A 24,468-nucleotide genomic window follows, 5' to 3' on the forward strand; every position below is an offset into this window, starting at 1 on the left:
GGACAAGTGCACTTAAATATACAGGATAAAGGCAGTGACCAGGTCCCACATGGTCTTTGTAGCTATATATGGGTTCAAAGGGGGGGAGTATATTCTGTGTATAGTACAGTATCCAAAGTACTGTATACTTTATATATTAATATGAAATAATATGAAACGTTTATCCTCAGATGGAAAATAGGAACAGAAAATCCGGTTACATTGGCAGTGGGATCCTTGTCTGCAGGCTGCTCTAGGTTTAGAACGCAGTATGTTTATTTACTAAACACAGAAGAACTAGGAACACACAAAATACTACCCCACTATACCGTTCCCTACAACCCTACTGTAGAGTCGGTGCTAATTATGCATAATGAGCATTTATGTCATTAGCCTCCGCTGAAATTGTGAAAACGATGTTTTTTGCAGGTTTTGTTTCAGAAATAGAGTATAATGTGTTGGTAAAACTGATGGAAAAAGTCAGATTGAAATAAAAAAATCTAGTTTTACATTTATAGAAATATTTTGGCTTCAGAATATTACTTCTCTGCTCCATGATTGAGAACAAACATTTCTTAAAATTGTTCTACACTGCTCACTGCCAATGGCTACCTTAACACTGCAATACAGCTACGGAGATTTCAATAAATCACTGTTCACCCAGACCACAAAAACATGTCTTGTGAGCGGGCATTACATCTAGATAAATCCATTGAGCAACGTATTTCCAGTTATGAAATAATGTCGATGTTTCAGACCCGTTTTACAACAACACCCTCACATGACTGCAGGATGAGCCAGGGCAGGCGGTCTGGACTTTTTAAAGAGAGAAATTGACTCTCTCTTTAACCGAAGAAGAAACAAAAACTCTCCCAACACAGGAATGCAAGGTAAAGAAGAAGATCACATGATGTTATTTTTGCTATACTTGTAAACTGCAGGCATTATTTTTCTTTTTTATTACAAAAAAAAACTGAAATAAAATGTGTACAACTTTCCAGGACAGACTCTTAAACCAGCTTCAGTTCTTGGCAGGTAGATAAAGTTGTCTTAGTCCAGTCTTGCCAGAAAATATGCAAACCCAGTTCATCTTTCACAAACATGAACAATCCTCTTTAAAACGCTTTTAGAACGAATTCCTGACCCCCAAACAGAGCCAGCGTTGGCCCGCCTTATTATTCACATACGGGGACATTACTCTGCAACCACCTTCAGCACGTTTTCGGAAAGGAAGTCACTAGCGTGTCAACTGCGGTGCAGGATTTCCCTCCGAGCTGCTGAGCTGCTGAGCTGCGGTCCGGGCGCTGCAGGCAGGCTGGGTGGATGTGTGTGTGTGTGAGTGACTGGACCAGCTCTTCTGCTGCGCCTCCGCCCGGCTCGGCGCACGGTGACGTGGAGAAGCAGCAGGGCGCACCACCAAGCAGAGCTCGGTAAGAGCCGAGCACAACAGCCGGGAAGTAGCCCGTCCGTCTCATTGTAACAAACACTGATACAGTGGTCACATTTTATTACTCTGTAATCATTTCCTTATCGCAGACCTGGAAGAAAAATCTGGGAACGGGTAAGTCTTCTCAAGCAATGACAGCTGACATTTACTCAAACACGGGGCCTACGTCTCGACATTGAGTGTTTACGTGCTATAATGGGGTCAGGACGCAAAGAAGGTTTGTGGCTGTCAGTAACTATCTAGGCTTGATATCTTCTGAATGTTTTACACATATGTGTCTCTACGGCAAGTTATAAGGTACAATTTAGGAAAACTCCGCCCTGAAACAAGTCCATGCAGTTACTAGCAGCAGATTCGGGTATCTTGCATGTCCCCCGTATTGTGAGTTGATTAATAAACAGCGCTTTGTATAATATTGAATTATTAAAATATAATGTTTGGTCTCAATTTAAAATATCAAGATGTAAAGGCATGACAGTCTTCATTTGAAACTACACTGAGAGTTTCACGCAGTTTATTTCTTCAGTGCTTATTTTTATTTGGAGAATTGTGATAAGCATAACCTCGGTTACTAATCTAGTTTTAGATCGAGAGTTGTTGATATATTTCATTTCATATATAAACGCAAAGAAGCCTTTTTATTGCACAAAGACATAGAACAAAACATAATGTACTGAATATGATATGAACAGTGTTGCACTAGGAAAAGGCTTTAAGTGTATCTTTTTTCAAAATTCAGGTTCCAATTGTTACTTAATTTTGAGGATCAGTAAATTAAAAAATCAATGGCCCTGTTTTTAAACGGCTAACTAGGGAAAGAGCAGTCTAAAATTCAATATTAATCTTAGAGGACACAAACCTATCCAGTAGTGTTCGGTAAAAAATAACTTTACTGAGATATTACGATTCTAGCTAATTACAGAGACAGAAGGAAACATCCAAAATGGTTACAATGCTGTTGAAGAGCATATTAGTTTATAATAATACCCTGCCGACTACAGCCCAGTGTTAATTCCCTCTCCCTATGATCCCGGATGTCCAATATTCAAAGGGACTCAATCTACCTGATTTAAAACCCATCACCAAATCAAGAACAGAACAAGGTCCACTCCCCTACTGCCTCTGTTTCCGTCTGTGAATTCCCTCTTCCTTTCTCCATTTCTGCTCTGTGACCTTTCTCTCCCCCGTGTCATTTTGTGTCTTTTTTTATGTGTCTCTCTGTGAGTCAGACGTCTGTTCTTCAGTTGTGATTGACCAGAGAAGAAGATGTCTTTCGACCCCCTGTCCCCCGCAGCCCGCCCACACCTCGGGAAACAGCTAGATTTCTACCTCGTTTTCAATTCTGTGACCTCTTCAAATCGTGACGATATTGTCAAATATATCCTGACAAATTAAATGACGAAAGCATCTTTTAGGCATTCTGTCGCACGCACATGCCAGTTATAAAAAAGAAAAGTTCATCACTATACTGGTCACGTACAGCCAAGGTTCAACAGCACTCAAAGGTTCTCGCTCTCTGGATTATAATCCTGAAAGACGCTCTCCTGGGATCTCCCTGGCTCCATGGCTGTGACACAGGCCCCTTCGCTGGGCAGTCACGACGCGCTGAAACTGAAGTTCATATCTAACAGTCTTGTAAGTGCGTTTGAGTCATTAGGTAACACTCAGAAATCCCTTACGCACCTATATTGAAATAAATATATCGTCTTTTTTTATTTGTCTCTTTGAGTTTTTAATTAAAAAAAATGTTTTTAAACTATTTTACTCGATGCTCTCGGCGACTGCCTACAGTAGTTCGTCTGTTTGGGCGTGCCGGCCTGCATGTACAGATTGGGGCGGCTTGTCACCCCGCGGCGTGATTGGGCGCAGAATGGCAGGCAGGAGAAGTAGCTCCAGCCTCACTTGGGATTGTTGCCCTTCAGGAGAACAGGGGGAAGAGCTAGTCCTGGAGAGAGAGAGCGAGAGATTGAGGGATTCACTCAAGGGCCATGAGGATACAGAGGAAGAGCGCTTCTCTGTTCATCAGACAGTCCTGTGATACTGCCGGTCTTAGGTTGTGATGCGATTTGAGCTCGAAAGTCTTCTCTCACCCAAGGCAGGGGTGACCAGTAAGGTCAGGAGAAGTCACAAGACAGTGGTTAAACTGGCATCAAGGTACAACACATGTGCTCTGTATACTGTGTGTAAGTTAGAAATCTCCAAGTGCAGTTTGGAATAGCTCATTTTGTTTAGGGAGGAGCAGCTATCTGGAAACAGTTCTTATTCAAATGTGTTCGCCCTCCCTTTGGTCACTGGGACTCCCCCAGCTCTTGTTCTTGGGGTGACCACCCCATAAGTAAGACCCCCCTAATGGTATCAATTTAACAATTTAACAGTCCTGCCAAGTCTCCCAGACCAAACCACCTGTCTTGCCGGCAGTTTGTGTGAGTTTCCCCTGTTGTGTTGTTCAGGAAGCCTGGAAATGAAAAGAGGCTTGTCGAATTCTCCCAGTGATGGCGTCTCATTCACTCCATTGGTGGTCCTTGAACTGGTCGAGGACACCAAAGAAGAAGCTGTGACTTGGCTACTTGAGAAGATACGGGACAAGCAGGAGAATGGAGGTAAGAAGTGCAGACACTGGTGTTCATGTCTTCCTCTTCTCTATCCTGTGGAAGCTTCCAATTACACAGGGAGCCAGTCATGTGCTGTTTCTGTCTCAGTCGGTTGTTATGCTTTCTGGGGTTATGTTTTTAGCTGACAAACTTATCTTTTGGCCTGACCTGTTTTCGCCCGTTTCTGGGATCGGCCTGTACTGGACAGGAGTGCCGCGTGGACGCGTCTCTCTGCGTGTCGGGGCCCGCCATTTGTTCGGTGTCGGTCGCCGGCTGGGCCCGCGCTGGCTGACAGTGATTCTCTCGAAGGGGCGGAGCTGCTGGTGGGGCGGCTGCCGAAGGATGGCTGGGGCGACGGCGGAGGGAACCCCAACGTGTTTGTCGTGGGGGCCTCCAGAGACAGGCTGCTGAGTGGCGCCGAGGACGTCGGCCTGGTGAAGGAAAGCAACGACGGGTCGATGCGAGGATTTACGTTTGTTAACAGGAACAATTTTAAAGATTTCAAGGGTAAGGGCATCGGCGCACATCAGTGTGATTGAGGACGGTATTTCAGATAAGTGGACTAGTTCGACAGTTAGGTTAGAGCAGTCACGGTGTTGTTCAATATTATGTTCAAACTAAATATCGGTAGTCTTCAGCCGATAGGTCTGCGACAGGACCTGATCCGGGTTTTCAGAATCACTGAACGAGGTTCCAGTGGGCGTCTTCAGAATCAATAGTGAAACTGCAGAACACAAGTCCCCAGGTGGAGACTGAGAACAGGAGGCATTTCTTAATGCCAGGCAGTCTTGTTATTAAACACAGGCAATAACGCAGCTGGATGAGACCCTTGGATTCCAAAAGGGCTAGATCAACCAAATAGCCTTTTTATGTTGTCTAAAATCAAATGTTGTCTTTGTATGCACGGATTCTATACTTGTAGACGTTAAAGACTGTCGTTGTTTTTCTGCAGGTGACAGTGATGAGTTCCTCAGTGTGGCGGAGTGTCAGTACATTATTAAGCATGAGCTGGATACTCTGAGAGCCAAGGAAGAGAACAGTGTCCCAGGCTATGCGAAAGTGAAGCTGTACCCAGGAAAGTCAATCTGTAAGTGCTAGTCACAGAGCTCTTTGTCTTCTTTAGAGATGTGGGGGGAGTGCTTAATAATATTCCTTGCACTTGTTTAGTGCTTTTCGCCCCAGAATATCGCACAGTGTTTTACATGTCTGGGAGGAGACACTTCTTGTGCCACTGAAGTACAGCACCTGCTGGGTGGAGCCCTTCTGCACCAGCAGCTTCACCGCACAACACACCAGTAGAGAACTGAGGAATGACTTGGAAAACCAGGGAGGACACAGTGCAAACCCCACGCAAACAGCACACCAGGGCTAGCACCTCCACTTGTACCCTTCAGTCTTTCATGATCAGTGACAAGTAGTCAAGACTCTGGCTTAATGCCTCATCTGAAGGGAAGCTCTTCCTATGATGTTGTTTTTGGTCACCAAACTGAGGTACTGGCTTGGGAATCCTGATCCTGAGGAACAAGATTCACCTACTGGTCCACACAAGCATCTCTTGCAGCTGCATTTCACGTCCAGTTTGTGTCTTTCCATCTGTGCTTTAAACTTGAGCAGTTCCAAGATTGTTTGAAACTGGCTAGATTGCCATTAAGTTTTCAGCCAAACATTTTGTTGGACACTACAAAATCCAGCATTCATATAAAATATGGAGAATAATGTCAGCCTCTTTGACTCAGTCATAAGCGTGTAGTTGCCAGCTCTGTTAACAAAGCAAACTGAAAAATTCCATCAAATTCTAAAGAAAACAGCCATGATTTATAGGAAATACTGGCAGTTAAAAATTCGGTTTAAAAAAAAACTAAAAGAGCAGAACACAATCTCCTAAACTGATCTAAAAAATGCATTGGCTACTGTTTCATACAGAACATGATTTGGGCACTTACATGAGAGGAAGTTACAGTATGTGAGCCCGAGTTAGGGTTAGCGTCTGAGTAACACCTAGAGATTTTGTGATGCGTGTGCTGTGCTTTAGGATGTGTTTGAAATGCAGGAGAAGCGTTGTTTGGTTGTTTTCTTGAGAAAAATAATTGTCCCAATTTTGCAGTTTTTGGTAGTCAGCACGCGCCTGTCAATCAAAAACGGTCAAAAATGAAAAATTTCCTATCACACTTTCTACATGCTAAACTCTCGTTTTTTTGCCTTTTTAAAGCAAATAAAATGATATGTTTAACACTGTCTTCCAGCAGTGTCTGTTCCAGTCTTTAACAGAAATTATCTTCTTTTTTATGAAGTGCGTAGACTGCTGTCCAAAGGGATTTTGGTCCAAGTTTTTCCGCTACATGACAAAGAAGAACTGAAAAAACTTTCTCATTCATGGTATGGGAAGCTTAGGCTTAAATATCAACCTCTAGGTAAGTGTCCTGAAAAGTCATGGTGGAGAGTCATACATTGTTTCAGTTGAATTGTCTTCTTGTACTAAATGCCATTATAAACATAGTTCAGAAAATATAGAATATGCAAAAATTGGAATCTATCACAGTGACCAGCGTCGGTATTCAGGCCCAATAAGAAAGCAAAAGGTTTCTTATAGAAAGTTAATCGTCTGAGTTCCTGTAAGTACTGGTGTCATGAATGAAACGAGCACTGCCTGTGCTTTAATTCTCATCGATCAAAAGCGCTGCTGCCTCTGTCGCTGATGCGTCATGTGAATTCATACAACCATGTAAGCACCTCCGTCTCGTGACGGTGTTGATGGCTGGAGAAACTCTTTAGGCTCACGTGGAGAATACGGGAATTGTTTTGGTCCTTTTCTGGGCGGTGCTGTTTAACTCTGAGTTGTTCCCACGCAGATGAAATCCGCCGGTACTTTGGGGAGTCTCTGGCCCTGTATTTTGGGTTCCTGGAGTATTTCACGTTCGCCTTAGTGCCTATGGCCCTCATCGGAGTCCCTTATTACCTGTTCGCCTGGGAGGACTACGACAAGTACGTGCTCCTGGCCCTGTTCAACCTGGTGTGGTCCACGGTCGTCCTGGAGGTGTGGAAGCGGTGCTGCGCCTCGCTGGCCTACCGCTGGGGCACCCTCTGCCGCAAGAAGGCCTTCGAGGAGCCGCGGCCGGGCTTCCACGGCGTGCTGGGCTACAACCCGGTCACGGGCCGGCAGGAGCCCACCTTCTCCAGCCTGAGGCGGCAGCTGCGCGTCTACCTGGTGTCTGTGCCCTTCGTCCTGCTGTGCCTCTGCGGCTCCCTCTACGTCATGATGATCTACTTCTCCATGGAGGAGTGGGCTCTGAGGCTGCACGAGGAGGAGCAGTCCGTGTGGAGCAGCGCAGGGCTGTTTGTGCCCAGCATCATATACGCCATCGTCATCGAAGTCCTGAACAGGCTGTACCGCTACGCGGCAGAGTTCCTGACTGAGTGGGGTGAGCGCTTCTCTGGCTGCCTTGGCACCTGCAGTCCTGTCACCTGAGGTTCTTCACTGGGAAGTGCGTTAAATCTGAGCTTTTTGTTTAGCCTGAACAATCTTTTCTTCCTTAATTCTCAGTGCGTCGTCTTGAATTAAGCCCATTGGCGCTCGACGTGCCGGGTTTTCATTACCTTGGTTAGTAATGGAATTGAAGTCGTTGACGGATTTTGATGAGTTCTAGGACAAGCCTAGTTCAAGAGCCTAGTTTTTTTTCCCAAGTTGGAGACAGAGGGGAATGACCATGGTTCCTAAAAAATGTCATTTCTTTATGTGGTTAAAAAGCCAGGGCTGTGTGTTATAATATGTGGATCTTTGACAGGTATGTCGTTTCACTTACCAGATATCTGTGATTAGTGTCATGGAAGTATTCATTTTCAAGGAAGCCACAAGAGAGAGTTCTCACCTGAGTAAGGTCTTTATTTCAGTATTGCAATATTGGGAGCCCTGTTGCCACCCTGCAAAGTGCATCAGAGACTCAATTTGTTACAAGCAGGACAGGGTTTTTATAAGATGTTGCGCTGTAAGAGAAATCTCAGCACTTTGTCCCTTCTAACACTTCCCCTTTCCCTAAGACAAAACAGATTACATCATAAAACGAAAGGAGAAGCACCACTAGATTTGTTTTTCAAAGCTTATCAGTTACTTTCGCCTAATCTAATGACCGAGACAGCATATATTGTTTTGGTACATTTTCTTCTAAAGTAACCTAAACAGGGCATACTTTGTTGACGCACTGTTTTCTAAAATTCTGCCCATAGCACATCCTTGAAATATATTTTCTAAAAGCACCAATATATATTTTTTGCAAAGCTCTCTACATTTTAAGATTCAATTTACTTATTAGATTTCCATTTCAATTCTCTGATGCACTTTGCAGAGTGGCAACAGGGCTCCAAATATTGCAATATTGAAATAAAGACCTTACTCAGGTGAGAACTCTCTCTCGTGGCTTCCTTGAAAATTAATATTTCCATGACATTAGCAACCGAGACTGATTGCTGCCAAGCATTACATTCTGAATTGATACACTTTTATGCACTTGTATAGTTCACCTCTCATTCCTACATGCTCTTTATCCAGAATAGTGTGTGTGTGTGGAGTCAACAATGCGGTAGACTTGTAGAATGTAGCCTTTCAATTAATAAATTAAACAACTAGTGACCCTATATTTTTTCACCTAGAAAACCATAGATTGGAGTCATCATACCAAAACCATTTGATCCTGAAGGTTTTAGTGGTGAGTACTTGGATCTTCACCTTTCCTCATCAGTGTGGTGCTCTTTTTAACACCTGTAGTTTTAGGCTGTGTAATGGCTGAAGTCCTATAGTTACCTGCCATTAATATGACACCCTGCCCGTCTCGTGTATTTCTTCTAGAAAATAAATTTTGTCTAGAATTTGTTTTGTTTTTCAGATTTCAAAAGCAGAATTTCATTAATTGTCCATCACAGTTCAGACTGTATGCTGTGACTGTTTCAGTCCTGTTCTTAATCTCTTTTTGGAGAATTCCAGTTGGTGGAGAGTTAGTCTATTTTAATATGCTGTATGTATGTTGTATTTTTAGAACCATTACAGTTTGAAACACCTTTATTATTTTTACCTGGGGCATCTCATATGAATCACACTGTCTCAGTGTATATGTACAGGGACCTACTGTACAGTATAAATTATGGAAATGCTATTGCACTTGTCTTCCCTATTAATTTTGTTTCTGTTCTTTTGCAGTTCAACTTTTTGAATTGCTTTGCATCTCTGTTCTACATTGCGTTTGTGCTTCATGACATGAAGCTCTTGAGACAGGTGAGGAGCAGTCACTGATGCCACATGAGCAGCAGAAACCAGCAGCAGCTCAGTAGGTGCTGGAAGGCTTGACATGCATGTCCTGGTGACACTTTGAGATTTTCCAGCTGCCTTTTAACTGAAACCTGTTAATTAGTAACTGTCATTGCACCTTTGCAGAGTTAAGAACTGGTGATTTAGTGTTTATGTATAATATATATTGTTCCAGTGAGCTGTTCACTGTTTGCACACTACAAAATAGATTAGACCTCACATGCAGCTGAAAGACAGTAATGCTCCTGACTCCTTGTTTGACTTGTCCTGATGACCTTGCGGCGTCTTTCTTCCGGTTTCAGAGTCTCGCGACGCTTCTCATAACATCCCAAATACTCAATCAGATGGTGGAGGCCTTCCTTCCTTTCTGGCTCCAGAAGAGACGCAACACGAAGGTGCAAAAGCAAGTGAGGAGAGCCCCGGTGGAGCTGCCCTGGACCGAGCAGGTGAAGCTGGAAGTGGACATGAGCACGTACTTGGTGAGTTCAGGGGTCACGATGTGGGGTACAGTATGCAGAGTCACCCTTCCTCAAGAGTGTCTCTTGAAGCATTGCTGGTAAGGACGGCTTGTCTGTCATTGTTATACCATAGGTTAAGTTTGGAATTGTCTGTGAAATTAGAACCTACTGTACAAATTAAAATGTGCGCACTTCACTTCCGACTGATTTTATTTTGCCTGTTTCTCATTTCTAGGGAACGTTTGATGATTACTTGGAGCTCTTCCTGCAGTTTGGCTACGTCAGCCTTTTCTCCTGCGTCTTCCCTCTTGCAGCTGTGCTGGCAGTTTTGAATAATTTCACAGAAATGTATTCGGATGCTTTGAAAATGTGTCAAGTCTTCAAAAGACCCTTTTCGGAGCCTGCAGCCAATATGGGAGTTTGGCAGGTAATGATGCCACATTCACGATCCATCTACCCGTGCATTTCATCAAGTACTGAACACGAAGTCTGTGTGAATGTGAATCATGACCTTTTGCACTCTGCTATATGGATTTAGAAATAAGAATGATAAATGTTTCATCTTCCCCGTTCAACATGTGATAATCAACAGAATTGGGTCGTGAATGCTTCTGTCCTCTGGCTCCTCTGCTGTGTTTGTATATCACACAGTGTTTCCTTGAATTAATAGCACCTGACATATTAAGAACTTAAGATAAACGTATTTATCTTAAGATTTATTTTGATACCAGTTGCTAATTGGTCTGAGGCTCTTCTGGAAGGAAGCCGGTGTGTCAGCTTCTAGAACATGACTGTGTAGCTTGTTCCAGTCTCCCGCAAGCCCTTGTGTGAAACCTGCCTCCCGTTCTCCATTTTCAATGCATTTTGCAATTATTTCTTTTTAACAAACATTAGTACTTTTTCCCACGACTGTAGCTGTGAATTACCGTTTGTGAAAGTAAATCTCCGTTTTGAAATCAGGTCACTGATGAAAGAATTTACATGTGATGTGGCCGAGAACAGAAGGAGCTTCTTTACATCAAGGCTAAGGCCATGTTGTCTGCACCAGTAGCCTAGCTTTCATTAACACTTGGATAGCTGAGATCTCTGGAGGAATGAGCTGCTAACAACCACACAGGCTTAGTGAATCTAATGGCCTCTTCTTCATTTATTACCTTTTAGTTTCAAGGACAGTCATGTACCAGGAGAACCAGACATTTTGCTGAATTAAAGCATTTCAGGGTGTAATTCTTTTTAGAAGTAATTGTAACATTTACTGAACCATTATTATAAAAAGGTTTCTGTTTGCATTTTAATTCGATAGAAGAAATGTGTTCATGCTATATTTACTGTTTTGAGTATCAGACACTAATGTAAGCTCATTATTTCTGTGGGAATCCCTGGTCAAGAACACCAACCTTAGCTAAACGTTGCTTCTGCTTTATTTAAATATAAATATTTTAGGTTTTAATCTTACTGTTTTTAAGAAGTGCATCCACAAGAGTTTAAGAAGATTCTGAAGTTTTTAAAAGTGGTTCAGAATAGGAACCTTAACTAGGTGACATGGTGTACAACATTATTGTATGAGGCAACAAATCCTTATTGCATTTTCAAAGTCATCTTTTGATGACTGGACCTTAAGTTCTCTTAAAGGATTTAATGGAGATGTAATGCCATTCGTGTTCTGTGTGCTTTGCCATTACCTTTTGAATTATAGTATTTGACCTAGTAACAAAGACATGATGAGATGTTTATTTGCTTCCTCTGTATGTTTCCTGGCAATAAGCTTTAAGAAACTTTCCAGAAACTGTTTTTGCTTGAATATTAAATTAGTGTGAAATTCATTTAAACAGGATCAACAGCATGGAAGCCATTTAGAAATTATTGGAAATTTCTAATGATCTAATCAGCTCTTTAAGATAAATGAACTACTCATCTATAGGAAGAGGAAATATTTTATTTCTTCTGGACATTTACTGACATGAAATATAGCAGATTTAAAAAGGCAACTTTGCAGTACTCAGTTTTATAGGAAAGCAGAGTAATTTGTTATGCAGGAATTTGAGAGAGTATACTGTCAGAAAATATAGAATTTGGTTCTGCTGTGAATGTATAGCCTGTACAACTACTAGAGTGAATGAAAGTTTGACCTGCTGCTCTTCTTTAGTGTTTTTTCCTTTGGAAAAAAAAATAGTTTTATTTTCCTACACACCAATGTATTTCTTTTGATAAATGTTTGCTGTGGGAAATAAATCTCAGTGGCTTATCAATGTCTCTGTCTAAAAAAACTGCAGTCGTTCGAACTATAATAACTGGTACATAGTTATAATAGCTAAAGAAGTTATTATCCAGCAGTGCAGATGACTTCTGGTATGTCTTGCACCCCGCAGCTGGCGTTCGAAACGATGAGTGTCATTGCGGTCATCACCAACTGCGCCCTCATTGGAATGTCTCCTCAAGTGAAGTCATGTTTCCCGGACTCGGAGACACAGCTCATCCTGATCGTGGTGGCAGCAGAGGTAGGTATGGTCGTTTCCTGAAGCGTTCAGAACACAGTGCAGTGGTGTGAACTCCTCTTTTTACGGTCGGGATATAGGTTGGTGCTTTGGAAATCTTCAATTGTTGTTTATTTATGCCCACCTCATAAACCCAGTTGTGCGTTTTTTTGTATGGCTTTGAACCCTGCAGCTGCACACAGGGGAGGTTGAGGAAGTTCAGGAAGACTCCTCCTACCCGCCCAGCTTTGAGCCAGCACGTCATTTCACACATCACAGGCAGCGCAGCTCCTTTCTGGAGGTATATATCGCTGATGGGATAAGAGGCTCATTCCCCACAGACAAATCCACATGTCTGCAAGCCCGCGGGAAGCCAGCAGGGTCAGTGTTTGCCAAGAGCTGGGAGATCTGGCTGCCGGATCTCGGCCTGCTCCTGGAGGCAGTCATGCAAGCCCGCTCTGAGAGTCCAATCCACAGCTGGCTTTTCATTAGCCGAGCCATTCACGAGGCCCAGAAGTCTCCTAACTGTAGAGAAACATACGTTCGGTCCGCTCAGATTTGAGGAGTAGAACGTTGTGAAATGAGCGAACATATCCATCTCGCATAGTGATGGTGATTTTACAGTTGTGCCTTATGAAAAGTGAGAAGAGAGAAGCTCTTTAGGATCTTATTTTGCCAGCTTAATTGTTCTACAGTGTGGTGAGCTGGTGATAAAGGAGAATTGAGTAAACCAAGGCTTTTGTGGTAGTATAGTACTCAACCCCTGGCTTCTGTCAAGGAAAGAGGTGGATGAGATTTGCAGATCAATTTGCTATTGAAAACACAAATGAGCGAGATGGGGTACATGTCGCTCTCTCCCTTGTGAACACTTATGTTCTTATGTTGTTTACTCCCACTTGTAAATGTTTTTAATGTTTTTTTTAAAGCCAGTTGGTAGTGTTGCATTTTCAGTAGATCTTCAGGAGTATTGGTGTCACAATCTGTAATAAAGAATGTGTACAGTAGATAAGGTGTGATACTGTCTTGATAGATTCATGTACGAAGTCTAAAGAAAATCAGTGACTAAACAGGACATTGATTATATTTTAACAGTTAAATTTTTAAATGGGCACTATTATATTGAAAACATCTTAATCTGATACATGGCAGATTTTAATTATTTATGAAGTGTTCAGTGTAGTGAGCTAACTAATAACATCCATTGCTTCATGAGGTTATCACATAACCATTTTATGTCTACCCTGGTTTATAACTCATTACTTCTTCTTAAATTAGATTGTGCTGTAAGCTGTGAAACAAAAAACATATCACTGCAGATGTACAGTATCTAGACTCTCTAATTTTCATGTATAAGCACCATCCTGTAGTTCCCCTGTAGAAGAAAAGGGCTGAGAAAATTGGAGTGTGACATCCTTGAGGAAAGATGAAATTGAATGGCTGCTTTGAAATTCCTCCAAGCACTTTTCTTAAAGGACTAGTAATCTGGAAAAAGAAGTTGAATAACTGCAGACGACAGCTGCCACAAGATTCTCCCGCTGTGTGTTTTCTAGGAATAATGATATTCCAGCATTGGTTTTAGGTCTTTGTGTGTTTTCACAGGGCTTATTTTTTATTGTGCGTAGGTGCAGTTTTCAATATGTGCCTTACAGTTGTCTGATTATGACATGTGTGCATTACTGTTTGTGAAGAGCCGTGTTTGCTTTTGCTTTATTGTATTATCCATTGTTAATTTTAGAGGATGTCTCTGTGAAGGTTTTAATTCAAGCATTCTTTTTTAAACAGGGAAAGTAAAGGCGCTGCATAAGGCCTGTTTTGTAGATCTGCGTTCATGACTGAAACATGTCAACATAAACGGTGATTTTTATTTATTTTTTTTGTATGTCATCATTTAAGAAGTAGCGGTTCTTCATCTTATTCACGAGAGGCTAAAATACCACATCTTATAAAGGTGACTTAGTTCCTCAAGTAAACCTTTATTTTGTTTTATTTGGTGGGGCAGTTTAATCTTTTGGACACTGTGTGTTTATCCTAATTGTACTGAAGAGATCTTCAGGCGCGGGTAGCAGATGCCAGTTTGGTTAAGGAGAGCAGTGGCCCATTAGTTCAAGTTTATTTGTCATTCCAGCCATATATATACAAAAATCGTTCCTCCTGGTCCACGGTGCAATTATATACATGACACTGACATAGTCAGGACTAATGATACTAATATGAATAAATAAGATCGTGCAAACTACGACGGAACAGAGGCAGTGTACACAGGATATATACATAGTGCAATTAACCGTTACAGAATAGTACTAAAAAGTCATCACGCAATATACACTAAACACTGGGGGAGGTGAGACCCTGCTTCTGGAATTGGAGTGGGTGCCAGTAGGCACCAGGGTGTTGAGAAGCTGTTCCAGAATCTGGTGGAGCCCCTACACTGCCGTGTCTTTTTCCGGGTGGTTTTGTCCATTGTTTGTCCTGGTATTTGTCCTGCATGCAAGAGAGAAGCCTGGGAGATGTTCGACAGAGGATCTTGAATAGATGTGATCATCTGTTGTGTAGATGTATATCCTGCCGGATACATTGCCATTGTCATCTCATTGCTTTTTGTGTATCTTGTTGTCATGGGATTTGTTTTAATTGATTTTGAGCCGATGAGGGAGGAAGCAGGAGAACGGTTTGTCATGTAGATTTTGTACAGAATACACTGAACCATGATTTTCCCTAAAGTATTTTAATTCCTTTTTTTAAGCTTGATCATTTATGGTAAAAACATTTTTTTGGTCATGAGAACCTTTCTGTTCAGAGCCGGGCCTGGACATATTTTATATCCAGCAGGTGGGGCAAGAGCATCACTTGCAATATTTGAGATCTGTCTTTCCTGGGATGGGAAATGTTTGTACGACAAACTGTAAGAGCCTTGTTTTTTCTTAGAAAAATACAAATAAAGTGTCAGAGAAAAGCTGTAGTGTAATAATCAGCTCTCACAGGACAGAGTGCTGTCAGTCTGTGTTGGTATCAGAATTATTTGTTTCAGCCAGTGTGCACGAAATATTCACTTTGCCCCAGAACGACAAGATAAAGCTTTTCTCCCTGGCATTCTTTGGTATGTGGCTTGACGTAACGTTTAAGAACAGGTATCACTGTTGATGAGAGTTATTGAATTAATAGTCTTAGCGATCTTGTGAAGAATTGTACCTGTTTCGCCAGCATTCCTTAATTGTGCAAGTCATTATATAAATATCCGTGCGTGTTATTTTTAAATGATGCTCTTGCCCTTGCGATGCTTCTTTGAAGCTTTATCTTTTAAATATATTGTACACACATTAAAAACCTATTGTTGCACATCATATATCCCACAAGAGATAATCCTTTCTTTCACAGATATTAGATATTCACTCATGAGAAATAGGGCCAAAGATAGGCCTTCTACAGCCAAAACGTTTTTTCTTTCTTCTTTTTTCAGCATGGAATAAACTTATTACTTGTTCCTTTGCGGCCTATGCATGCTGACGCAGCTCCCCACCTGAACTATAAGGACAGTCTAGTTGAGTTTTATAGCAGGCCTTTTTTTTTATAGATATATTTTTAATGTCATAATCAGGACTAATATTTTTACACTACAATTAGGTGTTTTTTGATTAAATCATTTTGGAGTTGAATTGAACCTTTCCATTGTTAATTAGTAACACAACTTAATACCATTGTCGTGGTGTTCTTGAATTAACAGATTAAGGGACTGTAAAATGTGAGAAGTTCCTTTGTTTACTGTCACCTCAGAAAGTCTGAGCTCACTTCCTGATTAGACTATGTAAAATGAGCATCACTGATACCCCTCTGATATTCATTGACATAACATGCATATTTTGTTCCACTGTCACTGAGCCGCTTTTTGTTTTTTTTAGAAAAAAGGATTACATTATAGACTTCACTGAGTCACAATTTTAGAAAAGCCATATTCAAAAATAAAATCTGTAGTGTACATTTCTCAGTGTAAGAAGCATTTTCAGTTATACAGTACGCATACAGTATATAATAACTGCTGCAAATCTAAAATGTGTGAGAGGTTGGGTTCTGTTATGAAATGACTCCAGAAATATCTCTTTTTGCAAGCTTAAAAAAATCTGCTAATCAAGTTTATCAAAAGTAGAAAAGCACATGATTTGTGTCTTTGTCTGTCTTATTCCACAACAATAGATCTTCAGATCCCAGAGTGCCTGAGGCACTTTGTAATTGTATCTTAACAGCATAATGTTGCGTCTGTATCAGTGCTCTGGGCTCATAATAATCATGATTGTTTTGATGTTGCCAGAGCAGAGACAGAATGAGGTCTGATTGGAGATGCACGTTCATCATTACTACTGTGATCGATGGAGACAGATACTGTACGGATAGCAAAACCTACAGTGCATTGTATAGTAATGACTATATATCTAAAGACAGCATTTTTAATCACAATAGTATTATTTTTTCATTAAACATGAAGGTTTTTATTGTATATGAGATTAGTAGCAACATGGTGGCAGAGGTAACTTCTGGATGACCTCTGTGTGTTTTGGTAGTCGTATTCGTGAGAGATGCTTACATGACCTGTGCTGTGCCTCTCTTGCTTGTCACAGTGCTGTACGTGACTGTGGGCTCAGGGCTTAATTACCAGGAAGCAACCCAAGATGCTCACATTTCCAGAGGACACTTTATTCACTGTGGGCAGGAGCTGGCTGCCTGGTTTCTTCCCGCTGAATACACCACATTGGGCTGGTGTTAAGTGTAACAGGTGTGTGCAACGCTCACGAACCTCCCAAAAATAACTTGCTTACCAGCAGTCTCTAATTGTTATTGCACTCTCATTGTATTTCGTATTTTGAATTGTTGAAGAGTCATGTCATTAGGGCGCTCTGTGCACATGGTTTTCAATAATACAGACCATTTTTCGCATATACGGATTATTTTAGAGTAAACATTTTCAGTATGTCACATATAAGCCGTACTGAATGAGAAATGTTTAGCTGAAAAGATCAATTAACCATTTGATATTGATGTTTACTGTTACAGTGCATCTGTGCTATGCTAACAGGCATTTACAGTCGTGTTGTGTTATTGGACTAAGATGCTACCCATAATCCTCAGCTGGTGTATGGCACTCAGGTAATTACATTATGGAGAGCTTCAGAGAGCAGTAACCAAGCAACAGGGTAGTCACGGAGACTGAAGAAGTCTTAGGAACCTGAGTAATAGCACTTGATGTCACTCACTCTGGCCATGGCCCGCCTGACAACAGCCATATTTCCGCTTAAAACACCTGCCATGTGCTACTGAGTGCCATAACATTTATTAACTGTTATTAAATGTAGTTACATATGCTGGTATATTTAGAGTCTAGCGCAGCTAGTGTATTTCAGGACAGTGAAATACTGGGAAAAATGTACTTCTTTTTGTGAATTTCATTTGTCACTATGTATGTTTTACATTTTTGTTGCCCAGTATTCTCAGTTTGCACCATGTCATGCAGCCCTGTGATTTATGCATGTGCCACACACTCTGATTTCTTAAGTACACACATCAGTCTGTACGTGAAATTGGAAGGTTTTAGATAAGCTACAACTAACATTGTAGAGCTTCAGATATTGAAATGGTAATTAGAAATCCTCTATGGTTTAGTGTTCCAGTTTGCATTTAACAATGGAATTATGGTTTTGAAAGTCTTCTTTCTTGAATGTTTTGAAATTTTGTTTTCAGGAGAGGTATCCCCTGATTTTTAGTTAGGGAAGAATATAGTTAGAGTAAGTTCTCCTTTGTAGTTACAGGAGGTTGAAGTTCTAAGAAAATATCCTTTGTTGCAGAATGCAATTTTATTGTATCAAATTCATGCCTGAGATAATTGTTTACACTGTAGGCATACAAAGTAAATAGCTGTTGAGGCTGATGCACAGCATGTTGTCAACGTTTTGTATTTTTATTTCCCTGCACTGTATATTTTTTTCTCAATTCTAAATTGCAGTTTTCTGCATGCGCTTTAACTTTCACGTGGTTATTTGGAATGTGCTTTAGCATTAGAATATGTTCTCTGATCTCTCCTCTCCGGATGCGGTCAATACATTAGCTTACAGCCTTGCAAATTGCCATGAAAAAAAGGGACACTGAGCAGGAGAATAACAATGTTTCTCTAAATATTTGTGGGTCAGTGTGTCTGCCTGAGCTATTGTATTAGCAAGTGCTGTGTGCGAAAATGAGGCCTGTCATGGGTTCAGTGTGCCTCGAGTATAAATGAACCTGCGTGCATGAATCATTATAATCCCCTTAGACGTGTTTGTAAATGAGTCCTGGATTAGCTGCCTTTTATTCTCAGACCCCTTGTCCAGCTGTTGCCTGCTGTGCCTGCTGTAACCTGGTGTTGTATTAAACATCAGGGAAAATTTGGGACACTCTCCTTCATTTTTGTAACTTCAAATAATTGCCTTGCTTTTGGAACACTTGAAGGTTTTTAGAACCGTCACAAGACTAAGTGCTACATTCGCCTGTAGCTTCTGTGTTCCAGTTTTTGCCAGAAAGCTGAGAATGTAAGTTGCACCCCTCCCCCCATTCCTGGTGTGTCACATGCATACAGATATAAAAATGGATATCTTTAAACATCCCCCAAAGAACCCTGCGAAAACTGATAAACTGCCTTCTTGCTATTGACATTCAGACATTTTGACTTTTTTCATTGTCTTTTTTTCCACTTAGCTTTTTTGGAAGTATTGGAGCCAGGAGTTATGGTGTAGGGGCAATGTAGTGTACAGATCTGATCAAAGTTTGCTTCTATCGAAATAAAGTCTGTAGCAGTGTGAATAAACACAAGGTGCCTGGAACCCAGAAGCTGCGTGTACAGATCAGTGTGGTAACTGGGAGGTATCTGTCATTTTCAATGACACCTTCTGATTTCTTTTAACACGTAGTACAGAATATGATTGAATGACTTTCGCAAGATAAAGTTTAACTTAACTGTATGGGAATTTTAAAGGTTGCTGTTAAAACATAAGATTTATATATCCTGTTTTGTTCAATGCTGTGTGGTGAGGTCTACATGTGCATTGAGTCTTGCCCTACTTGTTCATAATGTGGTGTTTTGATCATTTGTGCTCATTAAATTATTTTCTCAGGGCGCTATTTTGGGTATTTGTGCCTGCCATTGTGATTTTTGCAGTCACTTCTTTTCTTTTATTGGTCCTGGCAGTCTGACCTTATAAAATTGTGCTTCTGTTTCAGTGAAGTGGAAAGTGGACAAACTAGTCTGGAAGCAATCATTAGGTAACCATGTTACAGGTGTTATTTTTATCCTTTAGGGTTGGGCCCTGTGCAATATTTGGCATATTTAAGTGACATTTTGGGTACATGCTAAGGGGTTGGCCTAGAAAAACAAGGTCAAGATGCTGACCTTAAGAGGGCCCTCAGAGATTTAAAGACCTCATTCACACATGCTCCTTGTGCAGTAACTTGTTCAGCCAAAGCACTGTGTTGACAAACATGGTAAGATGCATTTAATAGCACAGGGCATACAGCTGCCCACTTCTTGAAGCTGAAACAATATCTTGAATAGCTTGGACTGAATATCCAGATGACATGAAAAGAGAACACTAATGAAGATATCCACATGGTATTCATTCACAGAAGCTTTTCAGCCATAAGACACATCTGATCAGGCTGTGCTGGTAGCCTTGATGGAGAGCAGGTGTTACAAGCTGAGTGCTGTCTCCTATAAAGATGCCATTCAGCACGAGTGTTTGATCTCATCTTACTCCTGGCGACATTGTTAATGGAGAGAGGAAGAAAGATTCAGAGCCCAAACGGTAATGACACCCAGAAATATTTAGGGAACGGCATACTTGGTTCGTTAAGAGAAGGAATCCTTACTAGATACTAGAATGAATGTCTTTCATTTAAAGACCTGACTGCCTGTTTCTTAGCTACGAAGACTCATCTGTCTGATGCACAGTAAAGCAGGTTTTTTTCAGGCATCTTAATTTATCTAATGGCATTCAGGGCGTGTGTGTGTGTGTGGCAAGAAATCTCATGAAATATATTGAAAAAAAAAGTTTTTTGTAGGTGTTTACAGGATTTAATCTCCAAGACAAGACTGCTTCCAGGGAGGGAACGAGTCAGTAGGGATAGGTAGAGAGCAGATAAATTGTATCTGACATTTGTTTTCCCTGCCATCTGCAAGCGTGGAGCAGCAGGTATTTGGGGGAAGGACGGCCGAGTTTCAATCTGTGGTCACCCCGGTTCTACTCTTTTCCACATGTCCTCTTGCCTTGAAGTTAGTGTAAGACACGCCCAGTCTTCAGCACATTTTGTACGCAGAGTACAAAATTTGAAAAAAAAAACATAAAGAAGACTTTTAAACAGGGGTTCTTTTGAATGTGATTTGCAATTGCTGTATTAAGTAAGCAGATGAGTGGCCACAATTGTAAGTAACGTTTCAGCTTCCCGTGTGCATTATCATGTCTTACTTGTGTAAATACACAAGGCAGTCTCCTTCCGTAACCCGAGGGCTTCATGCAACCCGCTGAGAGAAAATATCCATCTTCTATGAAAGTTACATTTCCCACCGACAGTCTAATCTCTAGAACGAGGCTTCAAAAAGATATGTTACTTTTAAGAGCATGACTTGTTTAATTCATTCTGTATTTCATTTAGAACCTAGAAGGGTCAATCAAGGTAACATTGCAAGTTTTTTTTTCCCTTGAGTGCATTTTAGGTTCTCTGTTTTCAAAGAAGTGTGTATGAAAATACATTAATAATACAAAATTAATTTTCTGAATGCTGTAGGCATGCTGTACAATTAATTTTTGTTCAGTTTTGAGGTTTTAATCTCTTATAAACTTGAATTTATGAAACTATTATGAGACAATCTGAGATGGTTGTAAAGAGGGGACTATTGAAAATATACCAGTAAATTATAGTCCATGAAAACCCATGATGGCTGATGTAGAATGTGAAACTTTTGTATCACACACTGCAGAGTCCTTTAAGAAACTTCGTCTGGTGTTTGAGGTTTTGTTATCTTCAGTGTCCTTTTGTTAGTCTTTTTTTTTTGTTAGTATTTAGTGTCATTTTGTTAGTACAAATTGTTTTTATCTTGAACAATTTCACACTTTTTTTTAAATCACATTTTCAAGGCCCAGACTTTGTATAGAATGCTGTAAGAATTAGATTGGTTGGGAAGAAACATAATTTACCTTTAGCCGTGTGATATATCTTTCACATTATTTTAAACGGAAGGAGTGTTTTAGGCTGATTAGAAGTTGAATGAAATTGAGCATGTCACATTATTCTCTCGTTAAATGCAGTAGATTTCCTTCTGCCTCAGATTCATTATCCGGTTCCTTAATTCATTTATACAGACTTATTTTCTTTCATTCACAGGCCATTAGGCTATTTGAAAAATGTCAAATGAGCAAAATTATAAAATAATGCCGGAGGGGTTGGCATTGCTGCCTCATAGTTCAGGGGTCCTGGGTTCAGTTCCTGGGCTGCTGTCTGCATGGAGTTTACATGTTCTCCCCATGTTCACATGGGTTTCGTCCCAGCGCTCTGGCTTCCTCCCACAGTCAGAAAACACACTGGTAGGTTAACTAGCTTCTGGGCCCAGGCGTGAGTGTATCTGTGTACCTTCCCTGCGATGGACTGTTGTCCCATCCAGGATGTAGCCTGCCTTGTGTCAGTTGCTTGCAAGGATAAACTCTGGCTCCGCCACAACCCTGATCACAAGAATCAGTTAGAAAATAAACAGATGGATGAAAATACTCCTCTGTGTCTTTCTGATATTGAACTACTTTTTCAGATTGCATACATATGATCTCACACTACAGTTTTGTAAAACCAGAGTTTATTTTCAGTGCTCAGGTTGTTCACTAACTCTAATGGACCTCTACAGGATAATGTACAGGAAGTAATTGTAAGGGAACGTCAATATCAATTGTTAGTGAAACCTCCTGTAAGAGTTTTGAGGCTACCTTTTGACTCTATTTCTGATAAGTATTTGCCAGGATCGCACAGCACAGTGTAGGCAGAACTGTGTGCAACACTCCAGAAGTTTGGGGCTGTGCAGAGTTGCCATTTGTAAAGCTGCTCTTCAAACCTTGTTTTTATGTTTTTAGTTTTTTTTATAATCTTGAGGACCAGGTTGCATGCAAGAATAGGTTGTATGAATTCAAACTTCCTTAATTCCTTGGATGTCTCTTCATTCATTACTTGGATGTCCTGTTAGAATAGCCGCACTTGCTGTGATCTTTGACAATGAATGCTGTGCACTATTTTGAAAGTCTTTTATATTCAGACCTATAAATAATTCTGAAATGATTGGTATGATATGGAATGAATACGAAATTCTGGTAAATTCGTTTTCATTAAAACAAGGGTGTGTAAATCAGGAATTAGCAAAGCAAATTTCCACATTGCGTTTGTTTTCTTCCACTGATTTTATTCCTGCAGCAAGGCAGCTTGATTTCTGATGAACACCGTCATGATGAGTCTCTGTAAGATTTTTGTATTCAAGTCTCATATTGTAATCCATCTGCTTTATTGATCAAACTCAATTTTTCTGAAATGTATGACCGAAGTGTTGCCTAGTTGTGGCCACCTACCTTCTAATTTCTAATGGATAATGAAGTCATTTTATTTTTGCTAGGGTAGACAAGAAAATTAAAATTCCCTCAACAGATGGATTAGCTTTTTGAGAATGACGAATGAAGGCTTCAACACATCTCAGTTTTAATGTACTATGAAAAATGATGTACAATCTTTTTAAAACTGTAGCGCTGCCCATATTCTTTCAAACGCACACGAATAGCGAATCTGCAATGATACCACAGCAATCGGCACTCTGTAGTGCTTCTTATTAATCAGAGTGTCGGGCGCAGTCCACAGCCAGACCTCCCTCCACCTTTTAGTCTGAATCTGTTTCTCAGCATGGTGGCAGCTTCACTCTTCATTAGCCCTGGCATCGGCTCCTTCTGAACCTGGCCCGTCTTCCCCGGCTGTCAATTACAAGACGCCCTCGTGACGGGAGAGGGGAACGACTGTACCGCTGGAGCCGCCTGGATCGCAGGCTTCCTTCTCACTCTGTCTTCCTGGTGTGAGGGTCTTCGTTTGGTTTGGGGAAAATGCATAATGATATAAAGAGAATTAAAAATGACATAGTCATGAATGTTTTCTTATTAATCAATAAATAAGTGACGCATACAGTACCTTTACTGTCAACATCACTCAGCTGTCTCGGTGTTGTTAAGCAATGATTATCTTGCATGAATAGAAGCTATTAATAATTATCATTTGTTTAAAGGCACGTTTTTTTACTTCCCCTCTATTATGAACGAATTTAAAGGGAAGGGATCAGTCCAAAGGGCTTCAGAGAAGTATTGCTTCGACATCTCAGTTTCACGCATTCCCATCTTACAGTTATTTTAACATACTATAACTATTTTTGTCTCTAGAAAATCAAACATTTAAAAACAAAAATGTCCCATGTAGAAAGACATTTGCAACTACCTTTGCACTTAATAATTAATAATTGCTTACACTTATATAGCGCTTTTCTGGACACTCCACTCAAATCGCTTTACAGGTAATGGGGATCCCCTCCACCACCACCAATGTGCAGCATCCACTTGTATGCAATCCTGATGACTAATGTCTTAAATAATAATAAATTCTATAATATAATCAGATTTTCTTGTGGTGATCTGATTCAGCAGAATTGTACTATACAGACATCTTAAGAAGCCAGATCAGATTTGAGACACGATGGGTGGAGATGTTTATTTTGGCTGGTCCCCCATTTATTTTTCACTTCACTGTTCTTTGTTTTCAGGTTTTAGTTATCTTCTTGTTTTGGCATCTTTTTTTTCTCTCCATATTTCCAACACCAACACGACTGTCCTGTGGGTAGGTTACACAAGGCGTGGGAGGTGTCTGGAAGTGAGCTGTGTCTGTTTGAACCGAACTGAAGTGGGAGAGACTTTCACTCACTGGTGCCAGCTCAGGTCAGGGGCGAAGTGGGTGGAACAGGACTGGTGATTTCAAGCTCCCAGTGAAAAGCAGCTCCACATTCACAATTAGGCACCACTGGAGTGAGTTGAGTGTCGAGGGATGTGGATCCAAGTCTTTGTGGAAACAGATGATCTGTCATCTGTTGCCAAAGCAGTGTGGGTAATATCAAACTACGGTTTTCGATATGACACAGAGCAGATTTTTT

General features: G+C 40.8%; 1 protein-coding gene across 5 annotated transcripts in view; it reads left to right on the forward strand.

Annotated features, from left to right (window-relative positions):
• Nucleotides 1-719: 719 nt before the first annotated feature.
• ano10a (anoctamin 10a) overlaps nucleotides 720-24,468 on the forward strand; it is a 40,015-nt gene continuing 16,266 nt past the window's right edge. The window contains exons 1-11 of one of the 5 annotated variants that reach the window (XM_015357075.2): nucleotides 720-869; nucleotides 3,877-4,026; nucleotides 4,327-4,524; nucleotides 4,970-5,104; nucleotides 6,309-6,428; nucleotides 6,867-7,436; nucleotides 8,662-8,717; nucleotides 9,206-9,280; nucleotides 9,616-9,792; nucleotides 10,007-10,198; nucleotides 12,141-12,269. In XM_015357075.2, the coding sequence (XP_015212561.2) occupies nucleotides 863-869; nucleotides 3,877-4,026; nucleotides 4,327-4,524; nucleotides 4,970-5,104; nucleotides 6,309-6,428; nucleotides 6,867-7,436; nucleotides 8,662-8,717; nucleotides 9,206-9,280; nucleotides 9,616-9,792; nucleotides 10,007-10,198; nucleotides 12,141-12,269 (1,809 nt within the window). In that variant the 5' untranslated portion in view covers nucleotides 720-862. Of the gene's footprint in view, nucleotides 870-984; nucleotides 1,541-3,876; nucleotides 4,027-4,326; nucleotides 4,525-4,969; nucleotides 5,105-6,308; nucleotides 6,429-6,866; nucleotides 7,437-8,661; nucleotides 8,718-9,205; nucleotides 9,281-9,615; nucleotides 9,793-10,006; nucleotides 10,199-12,140; nucleotides 12,270-24,468 lie in introns of those variants that run through there. The other 4 variants (XM_006635589.3, XM_015357076.2, XM_015357077.2 and 1 more) reach the window with 4 other exon arrangements.

This window comes from Lepisosteus oculatus, chromosome 10 (assembly GCF_040954835.1).
Source record: "Lepisosteus oculatus isolate fLepOcu1 chromosome 10, fLepOcu1.hap2, whole genome shotgun sequence".
In the NCBI taxonomy this organism is placed as follows: Eukaryota; Metazoa; Chordata; class Actinopteri; order Semionotiformes; family Lepisosteidae; genus Lepisosteus; species Lepisosteus oculatus.